At 44.1% G+C, this 16,736-nt stretch overlaps 1 protein-coding gene across 1 annotated transcript in view; it reads right to left on the bottom strand.

Moving 5' to 3' along the window:
• Window positions 1–16,736, bottom strand: part of LOC146817397 (dynein axonemal heavy chain 5-like) — a 1,608,734-nt gene that overhangs the window by 804,833 nt on the left and 787,165 nt on the right. The window contains exon 41 of the mRNA XM_085609634.1: window positions 4,091–4,225. Within this exon, the coding sequence (XP_085465760.1) occupies window positions 4,091–4,225 (135 nt within the window). The remainder of the gene's footprint in view (window positions 1–4,090; window positions 4,226–16,736) is intronic.

Here is a 16,736-nt window from a genome sequence, read left to right as displayed (position 1 = left end):
GGTCACTGAAAAAGGACCTTAGATGGAGCAAGCATCATGTTCAAGACTCAATTTGTCGGTTCTGATTCACACCATCGGGTTGATGTGTCGTCATCGAGCATCGCAGTGGGTCCCACGTTGTAGTCGAACCCTTTACGATGGAGGCAGTGCATCACCGTCAAGCCTCACTATTGGGTCCCATGTCATCGTTGAGCTGCGCAGGGATGTCCTTGCATCGACACTGTGCCGGCATCGAAGGGCACTGCATCGGTTCCAATCGGCACAGTTGTCACTGCATCGTTTCCGATGGGTCTAGACAGCAGAAATCACCTTTCATTGGCCCAGGACTGGATTGGTACCACTTGGCAAGGCAGGACTCGCAGATGGCAAAGTCCAGGGTGCTTTTGCAGAGTTGCAGGAAGTCTTTCATGGCTCTGAGACTTCAGAACAGCAGGCACACCAGCAAGCCCTTGGAGTCGCTCTAGGTTAAAGTGAGATGGGTCCAGTCCTTGTCCTCAGAAGGGCAGAGATAAACAGGCAGCAGGGCAGTCCAACAAAGCTGAAAGCAGTTATTTCAGAATAACAGTCAGAGTGGCAATCCTTGTAGCACAGAAGTTCTTACTTATGGCAGAGTTCTTCACAGGTCCAGTAGTGTACTGACTTGGTAGGGTCCGAGCCCCAGTTCTTATACCCAAATGTGCCTTCGAAGTGGGGGTGACTTCAGAGCAGGACCTTGAAGTGCACAGGTCTCCTTTCATGCCAGCCCTGCCTGCCAGGCTATCATTGTGGAAGATAATCAGCCCTTTTTGTGGAAAACAGGACACTGCCTATTCAGGTGTGTCAGCTCCCCAGGAAGAGCTATCAGAATATAGATGAATGCAGAGGAGTTCTCTGTCACACCCATCCTTCCTGGGTTTGTGGCTGTCTACAATGGAACTGTAGCTGTCACCCATCCCAGACATGTATTGGATACAGGCCGGAAGACACACAGAGCAGTACACGCAGAGAAATGTCCACTTTCTGAAAGTGGCATTTCTAAAAACAGTAATGTCAAATCCAACATTACTAGTGAAGAGGATTTATCATTATCATTCCAAACATATGAAACATGATGCAGCTATTCCTTTCTAATCATGAATTACAGCTTTAAAGTGTTTTAAGGCATTCTCAATACTAGACTACGAGAGGAGTAGGCCTCACAGTAGTGAATAATGAATTTAGCTGTTTGTTACTACCAGGACATGCAAAACTTACAAGTACACGTCCTTCCTTTTACTTACACAACACCCTCCCCTTAGGGCTACCTAGGGCCTACCTTAGGGCTGACTTATGTGTAGTAAAAGGGGAGTTTAAGGATTGGCAAGTGCTTTTTATGCCAAGTCAAATTGGCGATAAACTGCACACACAGACCTTGCAGTGGTAGGCCTGAGACAGGTTTGAAAGGATACTTGTGTGGGTGGCATTTAGATTACAGGCCCTGGGTATATAGTTATAAGTAAACTAAATATGGCAATCATGTATACACAAATGTCACCTTGTTTAGGGGAGAAGCACATGCATGTTAGCACTGGTCAGCAATGGTAAAGTACTCAGAGTCCTAAGGCCAACAAAAAGATACAGCAAAAAGAGGAGATAAGCAGGTTAAAGGTTTAGGGGGAAACCACCCTAAGGAGGACAGGTCTGACACAGATAATCCAATTTTTTGTGACACTAGCAGTATGGGAAAGGACATTCAACAACCCAATATTTTAAGTGGCTTGAGGGAAGAAAAAAAAATGATTCTATACATATAAAAACAGAAGCTAAATTACATGTGAACATTTCCATTTACTTTAGCCCAGCATCTACAGATTTTCTGCAATGCACACATTTCTCTCACATAGATCTGTGTCAGTGTGCTATGAAAATCATGGAGACAGTTTGATTGCTATGATACAGTACTACTGGCAGATTTCAATATTCAAATTCTAGCTGTTACATAACATACATTTCCACTGCATGGAAATGGAGGCTTTCACTAACAGTAACAGCTCTAAACCGCAAACACTCACAGACAAATGTGTATGCCAACTGGGGTTTCCGACTTATCTGTGAATTGTTCTCCGACCATATTCAGTTGTTTAGAGAGCGAATCTCCATATATTCTTTTCTGAGGAGCAAAACTGACTGCTTTCATTATATTGCACTGAGCTGCAATGAATGTGCAACTCCTTCTCATTACTAATATGGCCTCAACACACACAAAAATGCCAAAAACCTAGCAGTCTACCCAGTGTTAATTGTTATGCAGGGAATGTGTGCTATATTTTTTCATTGTAATTATTTATGTAATCCAAATGTTAATTTATAAGTTGTTGTAATGTCTAATTCTACTGTTATGTGCTTTTCTACCTCAGTGTATATGAGATTACAAAAACAATCTAAATAAATACATGAAGAAATTAAATAATTCCAGTTCAATGGTAAATTATTTTACAACACATAAGTTGCATAGCAAAACCTCGTAATAAAAACATGGATACCTCGAATTGCAAATAATGTTCAGTCGCAGAATTATGAAGTCAAAAATATCACCCTACAAAATACTGAATGCAGAATATCGACTACCACTATATGACCAAGGTAAGAATATATATATTGGTAAGTACAATTTTAATCTTCTTATTTCCACATCTATGCACTGTGACAACATACTGTAGATGTTACCAATAGTAAATCTAGACTTTGCTATATTAAGTAAGTCTATAGTTAAATTTACTTACCTCAATAATATAGTTATTTTCGATCTCCTGCAGTCAATCATTTTCTAAGTTGATGTGAAAAACTCGATATTCTGGTAGTGCAACAAACAGTGGCTGAATAATTAATTTCCTATGATTGGTTAATAAATCCAATTAGCCCGCTGTGATCTAAATTTGAAAATGTTTGAAAATGTGGGCTTTTCTTCGTCAACAAATACTGGCAAGGACTGTGCAATAGTTAGGAAATGTTCTCCAGGATATTCCAAACATAAGGCCTACATGAGGGAGCATTAGGATAAACTTTGGCTTTGATAACAGCCGTGACTTATTTTTAACCATTAAGACCACTGCTGAGGACTATGCTGGCTTTTAAAAGTCAATCTCAAGAGTTATTGGCCTGAGTCACATGCACAAGCCTACAGAACTAGGAAGGGGGTCTTTAACAACTGGTATATCTTGAGGCAAGCAATCTATTACAGCCTTAGAGGGTCATTAAAGGCCCGCCCCAGCGTTGAAGGCCTGAGCTGAAGCTGAGGGCCTTCAACAAGGGATCTGGCCTTTAATGGCCGTTATATCCCGCTACGAGGGTCTCTAATGCTATTAGAACATTCCACCCGTCGAGTGCAGAATGTTCTAATTTGTAAAACAAAGGCCTCACAGAGCCCAAGGGGATTTCAGCAACAGCTGTGAACAAACATTAGAATGTTGGAGCACCAAGCTTTTACTGCCCATTAGAAGTCCAGAGCACTTTATTGTCTTCGATGGAACTCCCCACATTCCAATGTTCCAATAAGCTATTAAAACATTCCGCCCAGTGACGGTAGAATGCTTTCTAAAAAACAGAAAGTCAAGCATTTGAATGTTGAAACGGAGAGGTTATACTACCCATGATTGGCCTTGAGACACTCGCTTGTCTTCATTTGAGTGCCCAGCATTCTATTGTTGTAATATGGTTATAAAATGGGGGTGGATTAGCTTTCTTTGGACCTCTAAATTTGTCTATAAAATATACTATTTTTTCAATGCCATCCAAGGTTTTTAGGCCACAATCAAGACACATATAACAACTATGGAAATACCATTTTTCAACTATGGTACTTCAAGTTTTTGCAGTTAAAAACTATAATTATTATTACAGATGCTGCTTAAACCATTAATCCAGTTTAAAACTTCTGTTGTATTATTGGATTTTAAGATTGAACAATAAAATTAAAAGTTTATACAACGTAAGTATCTTATTTTCTGAGTGTAAAAAAGCTACTAAATTCTACTTATAGTCTGCTCCATGGCTAAAGAACTGCAGGACTGGTGCGATCGGATCATGGCCCCTTCTCAACTTACAGTACACAGCTTGAGTTCCTAATAATCACCTTTTGTGTCCACTCGTCCACAGCCATCCCTTGGTTGACATCCTGGATCACTTGCCAAATGTTACTGTCCATGGTCCGGAATATGGTATTTTGCAGTTTATCAAGCCACACCTCCACTCCAGAAGTGATGATAACCTGGATAATCCAACACATAGAACCAAATATGTAACAGGGCAGTGAATATATGTAAGCCTTGGCAAGCTTTATGTATGTGCTTTTAACACTCTGACATACATAATATGATAAGATATATGACAAAACACATAATATGATGTTGGAGTGCATCAATACCACTTTGGAGAACTACTCATCTGTGAACATAAACTTGACATAACAAATTAAAACATTTCAATGACACATTTGCATCTCTTAACAGGAATGGGATTGTGGTTCACAAAATAGATTAAAAATGGCGTTAGTTACTGTTATTACAAACAGGAGAAATCATTGTATGACAGTAGCATTCAGCTAAAACTACCATGTTAATCAAAACCAACATGTAAAATACACTAATAAATCATAAATCGCCTGTGCTAGAAGACAAAGCAGATAAAACACAAATGTCTGGAAGGAGTCACTCATAGAAAACCTTTAGATGTTACACCTGATTACTTACTTGGTGCCACAGGAGTCTGACGGTTAAAGTTTAAGATCCTCTTTAAAGGGCATCCTGACTGATACATTCTGTCTGTTTCGACTGTGGCTGACTAGCATTCAGAAGTACATAAATAATGGCGACAGACCCAAAGAAATAACTGGTGCTTCAAGAGTCATGCATTTTGACAGCACAGAAAAAATTACAAAGGCCCATTGAACTCATTACTAGCCTTCTCATGATGCAAAATGCAAATGTCTTCTTTAACCCTTGCTTACTTGATGATATTGTTTAATAGTTTACTCTTTTTGGATTTGGCTTAGTCACTTTTACTGGTAATTCTCAATGATTCAGAAAGAGCGAGAAAGAAAGCTATCACCAGAAGCCACCAGCACCATGTTTTCACCCTACCAGGCCATATGTAAATAGGGAGGAGAGTACTGCCAACCAATATTTACATGGTGGTATTTCGAGGTCCCCTAGCTGGGCAGAAGTGGGAATATCTCCAACAGCTGCTACCTTGGATATGGCACAGGGAAAAATAGCCTTAGCAGAGGTTACTGCCTCTTATGTTATCCACAAATGGTTCAATAAGGACGTTAATGCAGTGCATGATTCTGCATTTAACCTAAGTAACCACCATCTAGACTGTTCCTCCAGCTTTATCAAATCAAACCTCATTTTTTGTAATACATTTGAGATATTTATCATTTTTATAACATTTAATTGTTGAGTTCACCATTTGATAGATCACTGCATTGTCTGTGAAGCAGAATACCTCCAGTCACCTCTGCAAAAGCACATATTAATGTCTTGAAAAGCACCAGACTTTATTTTTGAGGCGTTAAACAGGTGCATTTTTTCTCGCAATTTACCAGCTTGAATGAATGAATGGTCGAATTTCTAAAGCAGGAGCAACTGTCCCACAAGGCTTCCCAGCACTAGGTAAATAACCTGAGAAAGGCATAATAGCTGACATGTATCTATAAATTATTGAGTAGTATATCTGAAGTATTGTTTCCTTTTTTGTTTATAACACATTTTATTAGGTTTTGGCATTCACATCTGAGCCATAAAGGCCGCAGACACAGGCATGGTATTAATTACTATATAAAACCTGCTGGTCAATTGACGAATCTTCACAAAACTTGTGCAAAAAGTGCCCAGGTGTTTCTTGTTGTGCATGGAAAGGTTCGGGGTGATCCGTCAAGAGGGGCTGAGAAAAAGTTGGGGGTCAAAAAAAGAGTGTTTACCATGTTAAATCCCATAGGAACTTTAGACACGGCTACAACGGAACTGCTGAACAGAATCACACCAAATTGGGCAGAAATGTAGCTGTTGGTGCAGAAAGACCCCTTTTGTAAATTGGCAAAATCTGTTCAGTAGTTTTGGAAATATATGGGAAAATCCTAATGTGTATATATAGGGACGCGGAGGATCCGCAACCCCTCCTGATCTCCCGCTGAGATCTGATTGGCTGCCAACACTTCAAACTAGGAAGTGTTGTCAGTCATCTTCAATCAATCAATCAATCAGGGGATTGTAAGCGCGCTACTCACTCATGAGGATCTCAAGGCGCTGAGAGGGAGAGGCGCAGATCTGTTTAACCGAAGAGCCAGGTCTTGAGGGACTTCCTGAAGGAGTTCAGGGAGGCGGCGCCTCTGATGTCTGTAGGTAGTTCGTTCCAGGTCTTGGTTGCAATGTGAGAGAAGGATTTTCCGCCTGCTCTGGCTCTGTGGATGCAAGGGGTTTCGGCCAGTGCGAGGTTGGACGATCAAAGGTTTCTTTTGGGTACTAGGAAGTTGATTCTGCCGTTGAGATATTTGGGTCCGATGTTGTGTAGGCATTTGTAGGCATGAGTGAGCATCTTGAAGGTGACTCTTTTTTCCACAGGGAGCCAGTGGAGTCTTCGTAAGCCTGAGCCGAGTCCCAGAAAAAAAAAATAGAAAAAAGAAAAGGGGTCAGATAGAAATACCCAATACCCTGACCCTGTAGTCCTTTTAGGAAAGTCCCCAAAAAGCTTTGGGTCTGTGGGTCCTGCCGAACATTTTCAAAAAAACAAAGCACGTCTTCCCAGATCGGCCAGGTCCTCGGGGCATTTTAGAAATAAAGAAGACCGCACCCTTCAGAGGCTTCTTAATCCGTCGGGGATCACCAATTCCCCAGCAGCATCTTTATAAATAAATGTGGGGGAGGCCCGTATGGCCTCCCCTCGCTGCCCTAGGAAACACTACCTCCCAGGGGCTTATTTATTTTTAAATAGGAGGCCTCTTGGAACCCCCAGGCCCAGGGACCGCCACCTTCCAGGCCTTTCACTGAAAACAATGCAGGGGTGCCCGGATCCTCCCGCATAGGGATGCCACCCGCCCAGGGTAAAATCCTGAATGGAGAGGACCACGCAGCCCTCCTCCTGGAGCCAATATTGGCCCTGGGGATTGCCACCCAACCTGGGCCATCTGCTGCTACGTCGTCCCGGGGTGCCCACATAGCTGTTTGCTGTGGATTGGCTTGCTGGAAGCGTAGCAGAATTACATTTAGACAGAGAGAGCTGCATGCTCAGCAACTCCCTCTGTCTAAACGCAATGCCGGCTCCTGCAGGAGGAAGGGAGCCGGCAAGGACCTGGGTGGGCCCAGGGCACCCAGAATAGAGCCTGGGCCTCAGGGGAAGGGCTCTCTGGGCCGAAACTGGCCTCAGAGGGGGCCCCTACTTTATAAAATAATAAAAAGGCTGGGCCCCAGGTTAGGGGGTCCCTGGGGCTAAAATAGGCCTAGGAGGGGGGCATCCTGCCCCCCGCCTACATTTATTTTTAAAGGGCTGGGCCTCAGGGGATGGAGTCCTCAGGGCAGAAATCGGAACCAGGTAAGGGGGGGGCCACGTGGACCCCTTCCTTACTGAAAGATTTTTTTTTTTAAAAGCCACCCAGCAAGCCACTGGAGGCCCTGAACCCTTTAATTACCACTCTGCAAATGCGCCTCCTGGCACACTACTACTTGGGGGTTGAAGTCCTCTTGGGTGCTGAAGTTCCTCAGGGGACAAGAATCCATACTCTTACCTTAAGTAAGTTCCACAAAGTGGGACTGCTGAGAGGTCTTCGAAGGCCAATGCCCCTTTCTCCACCACTCTGCAAACACGCCACCTAGAGCACTACTGGTTGGATAATAATGTCCTCTTGGTTGTTGAGGGTCTTTGGGGGCCAAGAACCCCTCCTATTACCTCCGGTAATTCTCACACAGTGCGACTGCTGAGAGCTGCTTGGACGTCCCCGCCCCCTTTCTCCACCATTCTGCAGATGCACCTCCTGGCACACTACTGGTTGGAGGATGACGTCCTTTTGGATGCTGAGGGTCCGTGGGGGCCAAGAAGACCTCTTGTTACCTCCAGTAAGTCCCATACAGCAGGATTCCTGAGAGCTGGTCAGTGGCCCGCTCCCTTTCTACACCACTCTGCAAATATGCTTCCTGGTGCACTACTGGTTGGGGGATGAGTCCACTTGGCTTTTGAGGGTCCTTGGGGGCCAAGAACCCCTCCTGTTATTTCCAGTGAGTCCAACACAATGGTATTGATGAGAGGTCTTCAGTACTGTGCAAACGAGCCTCCTAGAGCACTACTGGTTGGGGGTGAAGTCTCCTTGGATGCTGAGGGTCTTTGGGGCCCAATAACCCATCCTTTACCTCCAGTAAGTCCCACACAGTGCGATTGCTGAAAGCTGGTTTTAGGCCCGCACTCTTTCTTCACCATTCTGCAAATGCGCTTCCTGGCGCACTACTAGTTGGAGGGTGAAATCCACTTGGATGCTGAGGGTCCCTGGGGGCCAAGAAGTCCTCTTGTTAGCTCCAGTAAGTCCCATGCAGCAGGATTCCTCAGAGGTGGTCAGAGGCCTTACCCCCTTTCTCTCCCACTCTGCAAACATGACTACTCATTAAAAACCATTGAAATTCACTTAAAAAACCGAAGGTTACAGTGACTCTATAGTTAGGAAATAGAATTCGAAAAACCTTAGAAATTCACTTAAAAAGACAAACATTACAGGGACGTTATAGTTAGGAAATAAAATTGAAAAAACCTCAGAAATTCACAAAAAAAACAAAAGGTTACAGGTATGCTATAGTTAGGCTCAGGCTTCCCTAGTTGAAAATCAGTGAAATTCTGCAGTTATAGTTACCTGAGCTAACTATAACTTACTACTCCGCAATGCACTGCTTATAACCTCACATACCACATCACATATTACATCACTCATGACATGGCCAGTGACATCACTGATGACATCACTAATGACATCTTCCACAGAACCACTAACACACCTACTCACACCCCCATACAACCTCTTGTACGCTTACACACATACCCACACAACCACTCACATACCCATACCAGTACTCACACACCCACTCCCTCCTCCATGAAGCCACTCACGCACTCACTCACTCATACTGCCACTCACACACTCATACAGCTACTCATACAGCCACTCACTCACCCATACAGCCGGTCACATAGCCACACACTCACCCATACAGCTACTCACACACTTACTTATTTACCTAGACACTCACACACCCTCTCACTCACCCATATTGCCTCTCAACACAGCCACTCACTCACCCATACAAGCACTCACACATCCACACAACTACTTACATACCCATTCAAGCATCTATACACACACGCTCATATGTGCTTATCACCCATATCATCATTCACACAGGCACTCACTATCCAATACAAGCATTCAGACACCAACACACTTAACCAAACACTCATTGAAACAGCCAATCACCCACCCATACCACCATTTACTCACCCAGTTAGTCACTTATACAGTCATTTAGACAACCACTCACTCATCCATACAGCCACTCCCATAGCCACTCACTCACCCATACAGTCACCGACACACCCACGTATTTACTCATACAGCCACTGACACACCCATTCACTTAGCAACAGTCACTCACACATTCACTCATCCACACAGCTACTCACATACCTACTTATACACCCATACAACCCATCACACACCCACTCAGATACCCATACAACCACTTACACTCCCACAAAACCATTCACATACTCACTAACACACCCATACAACCACTCAGATACCTAATCCCACACCCATACAACTATTGACACAACAGCTCACTCACCAAGAGACCTGGTCATAAATTCATTCACTCACTCATAGTCACTTATGCATGCTCTCATACACCCATACAGCCACTCACACACAGATACAGACAGTCACACACCCACTCAGATCCCACATGTTAGAGATAATATCACTCATTAGTAGTACAACTAGTATACTAATCTAACTTTATGTCGAAGAATATGAGGACATCTCCACCAAAGAAGCACATTACTTTATATAGTTAAGAAGTACTCTTGTTTGATAGAGATTCGACTCCTTGTAGTCTTGTTGTCTTCTCTATTGGAGGATTCATGTTATCACAGACTTCATGATCCATTATGTGGCTGTAGTGTAGAATACGCACTGGACATTTACCCAATGAGGAAGCACTTAGTAATTAACCAGTAGAAAGTACTCCAGTTTGGTAGATATTTTGTGCAAAACTGAGGACTCTTCTTGGATCAAGGGGTAGGTGAGGTTTCGTTCTCGCCCAGTCACTCACACAGCTAACACAGTCACTTAGACACCCACTCACAAACCAATTTGGCCACTCTCACACCCACTCACAGACCCACACAGCCACTCCATCACACTCCCAGTCATCCATACACATACAAAATCACTGCTACACCCATTGACACAGATACACACTCATACGCCCACTCATATACCCACATAACCATTCACAGACCTATACAGCCACTACAATACTCCCAAACCACTCACACACACACCTATAGACCCATACAACCACTCACACACACATTTCCAGACCCATACAGCTACTCACACACCCTCTCACAGAACCATACAGCCACTCACAAACCCACTCACACATCTGCACAGCCACCCACAAATCCATTCCCACTCCCACATAGCTACTCACATACTCATTCATTGACTCACAAACTTACTCACACACTCTTAAACACACCCACTCATACACCCATACAGACACTCACACACCCACTTACAGACCCATACAGTCACTCACACACAGTCGCCAACCCATACAGCTACTCACATACCCACTCACAGACCCATACAGACACTCATACACCCACTCACAGACCCATACAGCCACCCACACGCCCACTTACTGACCTATGCAGTCACTCACTGACCCATTCTCAAAGGTTATAGCATAGGTCTTCAAAGTGTGGGGTGTGGCCCCCGGGGGGGCATGGTATCACCTCAGGGGGAAGTAAACTCAATCCCACCCCTTCACTTTCAATTGTTGCTTACCATGTCGGAAGTACCTTTGCTGCCCGTGCTGCAGACCCAATCTTGAGTTAGGACTCTCTCTAATAAGAGTAGTCATTCAGAATAGCCAAACAGCATGTCGTTTTCTCAGCACTGACATTCCTCTAAATAAAGGGACAGTAGCACAGATGCCAGGTAGTGCCACACATTTTGCATACATAAAGCTGCAAAATTCTTCTACTTTGCTGATAAAGCAGCATTTCTTCACTGCTGCCTTTTGCCTCATGGTTGCTGAATTTCACATTCAGTTGCTGCCCTTCACCTCACTGTTGAAGCCTTCTCCCTAGAGGTTATCCTGGTTAGTAATCTTGCAATCTTTTTGCTCCAATGATTTGACAACAGGTACATCCTTCCTGAAGATTCCATTCACTGGCAGGTAAACTTAAAAAGTTTTTTTTTTTAAGTCTCCCTCCTTTCCCTTTCTTTCCAATATTAATGGGAACGTTGGGTATTTCAAAGAGGAGAGGATGTGGCATTAATGCAAGAGCTTCTGACTTTGGTTTTGGAGGCCCGGGTTTGAGTCCTGGTAGTAGCTCAACATCATGGGATCCAGGGCAAAATCACTTGATATACCCGCGACTTAAGGAAACTAGATTTGACCTTGATTAAAGTCACTGGTGCTTGTTCAAAGTGTTCCAATGCCGTAGAGGTCAGTCCAGAAGCCTGATATAGCAAATATTATGAAATATGCCATCTGTCCTCACTTCTTTCGTAGGGCAAATATAAATGCTTTCTTGTGCAGCTGTTTCTGAATCTTTGGAATGCAATCTTCTTTATAGGCCAACTATGTTAACAATGGGATGACTCTTGATGCTGCTAGAGAAGAAAGGTGTATATATCTTCTTGAATCACTTATATCACATTTGCATCTGATCTAGATGTCCCTTAGGCCTTTTTAAAAAAGTGTGGATGGCCTCCTACTGACGACACTTGGCCATACTCTACAAAATCATGGATTTTTCAATTGTGTCAGAAAGCATGTTTTGCAGGACCCCTTTTCCTGATATCTTGTCTATGGGCAATGATGTGGCACAACAGCCGGAGCTGCTGACTTTTGAGCTGGGGAACCAGGTTCAGTTCTCGGCATCTGCTCAACGTTCTGTGATTCTGGGCAAATCACTTATGTCCCAGAGCTTACAAAAAAAATAATTTGTCTTTGTGTTATGTAAACAATGCTCTGTAAAGCGTTCCAATACCTTTGGGCAATGTTTGTGCTATATAAAACTGCAAAAAATATATTACAAATATTTGTGAGCACTCCGGTTTCGAAATACTGCTCAAGACTGTAAGTGGAGCACAACCTCAGGATGGCAATAGGAAGAATCCCTCTACACATTGACCGTCTCTGTGGAGAAAAACAGGCACACCTGTCGCAAAAGTTTTGCAGTGTTTTTAATTAATATATGCCAAATTTTGTGTTTTATGTGAAAAAGAAAGCACCATTATAATTTTTTTGGGCAAGTTTTTGGGGGAGACTTTTCCTTTGAACTTTGTAATAAGCATTTGTCACCTAACCAAAGGGCATATAGAAACTTCAGTTTACTAAACACTTTTACTTAATTTAATATTATTTGCCACATACGCCCTGGACTCTACGGGCAAGAATGGCTATCGACGGTGCAGAGTACAAGCTTCTAGAGTTTTTTGTCTAGACGTCTAGTTTAGATGGGGGTATTCAGCCTAAAAAAGTTTGAAGACCTCTGTGTTAAGGGTTACAATTAGGAAATAAAATTTAAAAACATTGGAAATTCACTAAAAAGACCAAAGGAAATACAATTAAAAGAACCTTGGAAATTAATTGAAAAAAATAATGGTTACAGGGACGTAATAGTTAGACTCAGATTTCACTCACACAAAACCATAGAAATTCAGTAGTTATCGTATAACTAACACCCCTGAAATGCACTGCGTATGACCTCACATATTACATCACACATGACATGGTCAATGACATTACTGATGACATCTCAAATGACATCACTGATTACATCATCCACAGCACCACTCACACACCTACACAACCACTCACACACCAACTCACACACCCATACAACCACTCACATACCCACTCACAGAACCATACAACCACTCACACACCCAGTCACACACTGATATAACCACTCACACTCACAGACTCCATACAACCACTCACAACCACTCATACACCCACTCACACAGCCACAAAGCCACTCACAAACCCACTCAGAGACTCATACAACCACTTACACACCCACTTACACATACATACACCCACTCACACACACTCAAAAACACATGACACCACCCATTCATACACCCATACAACATACCTACTCACATACCCACACAGCTACTCAGACACCTACTCACATACCCCTACAACTTCACATACCCATACAAAACTCACACATCCATACAACCATTCACACACTCATCCAACCACTCACACAACCATACAATGACTCACACCCATACAACCACTCACCCAGCCACTCACATACCCAGAAAGCCACTCACAAACCCATTTAAAGACCTATTAAGCCACTCACATACCCACTGACAGACTTAGACAACCACTCCTACACCCACTGACTTCATACAGTCACACACACCCAAACAGCCCCTCAGACACCTACTCACACACTGATACAATTAGTCACACAGCCACTCAGAAAACATGTTAGAAATAGTATCACTCAGTAGTACAGAAAGAATAGTAATTTCACTTGCAGTAGCCATGAGTGAAGTAATATGTGAGGTCAAAAGCAATGTATTGCGGGGCGTAAATTATAGTTAGCTCAGGTAACTATAACTTCTGAATTTCACTGGTTTTGTACCAGAGTAAAATCTGAGCCTAACTATAACATCCCTATAGCCTTTGTTTTTTTCAGTAAAAAAAAAAAATATATATATATATATAGAATCACATTACAGAGTATTATAAAGTATCTACTAAGAAAAGTGTACACTCTATGCAACACTTGTCACAAAGACACTTTTCTCTTAAAATAAGCAACATCTGAAAGTGCTAAAGATTATACAACCTGTAACCTTCACACTGTGGTGACATTTTTACAAATAGCCCATCTTTTGGAACAAAACAAGCACATGTGGATATCTTAATATCTGGTGAACACGGTCTTCGATGTTATGTAGAAATTGTCATGCTGAGAAAATTCTGTCTAATAACTCAAGGCTGCTTACGATACTTACAAAAACAACAATTGATGGACAGAATTTAGAACAATGTCATACATTCACCCCAGTACAGAGATCTGGGCCTAAATCCATCGCTTTTTTGCTCACCATGCCGTACCAGTTTGAACCCAGCCATATGCAAATCAGTCTTGACCCTGTGCCTCATGGGAACAGTCCAGCCCGAACTGCCAAGCCAGGTCCTCCCTGGACTGGAAACAAGCATCCTAGGACCGGTTTCAGGGTTTCACCCCTCTTCAGCCAGGATAGCTTGATTCCAGTGGCATGGAGAGCAAGGGACCCACGTCTGGGCATACCCTTCCCACTCGGGGTGACCAATGCAAAAACAAAAATTGATGGACAGAATGCAGAACAATGTCATACATTCACCCCAGTACAGAGATCTGGGCCTAAATCCATCGTTTTTTTGCTCACCATGCCGTACCAGTTTGAACCCAGCCATATGCAAATCAGTCTTGACCCTGTGCCTCATGGGAACAGTCCAGCCCGAACTGCCAAGCCAGGTCCTCCCTGGACTGGAAACAAGCATCCTAGGACCGGTTTCAGGGTTTCACCCCTCTTCAGCCAGGATAGCTTGATTCCAGTGGCATGGAGAGCAAGGGACCCACGTCTGGGCATACCCTTCCCACTCGGGGTGACCAATGCAAAAACAACAATTGATGGACAGAATGCAGAACAATGTCATACATTCACCCCAGTACAGAGATCTGGGCCTAAATCCATCGTTTTTTTGCTCACCATGCCGTACCAGTTTGAACCCAGCCATATGCAAATCAGTCTTGACCCTGTGCCTCATGGGAACAGTCCAGCCCGAACTGCCAAGCCAGGTCCTCCCTGGACTGGAAACAAGCATCCTAGGACCGGTTTCAGGGTTTCACCCCTCTTCAGCCAGGATAGCTTGATTCCAGTGGCATGGAGAGCAAGGGACCCACTTCTGGGCATACCCTTCCCACTCGGGGTGACCAATGCAAAAACAACAATTGATGGACAGAATGCAGAACAATGTCATACATTCACCCCAGTACAGAGATCTGGGCCTAAATCCATCGTTTTTTTGCTCACCATGCCGTACCAGTTTGAACCCAGCCATATGTAAATCAGTCTTGACCCTGTGCCTCATGGGAACAGTCCAGCCCGAACTGCCAAGCCAGGTTCTCCCTGGACTGGAAACAAGCATCCTAGGACCGGTTTCAGGGTTTCACCCCTCTTCAGCCAGGATAGCTTGATTCCAGTGGCATGGAGAGAAAGGGACCTACGTCTGGGCATACCCTTCCCACTCGGGATGACCAATGCAAAAACAACAATTGATGGACAGAATGCAGAACAATGTCATACATTCACCCCAGTACAGAGATCTGGGCCTAAATCCATCGTTTTTTTGCTCACCATGCCGTACCAGTTTGAACCCAACCATATGCAAATCAGTCTTGACCCTGTGCCTCATGGGAACAGTCCAGCCCGAACTGCCAAGCCAGGTCCTCCCTGGACTGGAAACAAGCATCCTAGGACCGGTTTCAGGGTTTCACCCCTCTTCAGCCAGGATAGCTTGATTCCAGTGGCATGGAGAGCAAGGGACCCACGTCTGGGCATACCCTTCCCACTCGGGGTGACCAATGCAAAAACAACAATTGATGGACAGAATGCAGAACAATGTCATACATTCACCCCAGTACAGAGATCTGGGCCTAAATCTATCGTTTTTTTGCTCACCATGCCGTACCAGTTTGAACCCAGCCATATGCAAATCAGTCTTGACCCTGTGCCTCATGGGAACAGTCCAGCCCGAACTGCCAAGCCAGGTCCTCCCTGGACTGGAAACAAGCATCCTAGGACCGGTTTCAGGGTTTCACCCCTCTTCAGCCAGGATAGCTTGATTCCAGTGGCATGGAGAGAAAGGGACCTACGTCTGGGCATACCCTTCCCACTCGGGATGACCAATGCAAAAACAACAATTGATGGACAGAATGCAGAACAATGTCATACATTCACCCCAGTACAGAGATCTGGGCCTAAATTCATCGTTTTTTTGCTCACCATGCCGTACCAGTTTGAACCCAGCCATATGCAAATCAGTCTTGACCCTGTGCCTCATGGGAACAGTCCAGCCCGAACTGCCAAGCCAGGTCCTCCCTGGACTGGAAACAAGCATCCTAGGACCGGTTTCAGGGTTTCACCCCTCTTCAGCCAGGACAGCTTGATTCCAGTGGCATGGAGAGCAAGGGACCCACGTCTGGGCATACCCTTCCCACTCGGGGTGACCAATGCAAAAACAACAATTGATGGACAGAATGCAGAACAATGTCATACATTCACCCCAGTACAGAGTTCTGGGCCTAAATCCATCATTTTTTTGCTCACCATGCCGTATCAGTTTGAGCCCAGCCATATGCAAATCAGTCTAGACCCTGTGCCTCATGGGAACAGTCCAGCCCGAACTGCCAAGCCAGGTCCTCCCTGG

This window comes from Triturus cristatus, chromosome 6, assembly GCF_964204655.1.
Source record: "Triturus cristatus chromosome 6, aTriCri1.1, whole genome shotgun sequence".
Classification (NCBI taxonomy): Eukaryota; Metazoa; Chordata; class Amphibia; order Caudata; family Salamandridae; genus Triturus; species Triturus cristatus.
Note: the sequence above shows the minus strand (reverse complement) of the source record. Positions and strands in the feature narration are given on the sequence as shown.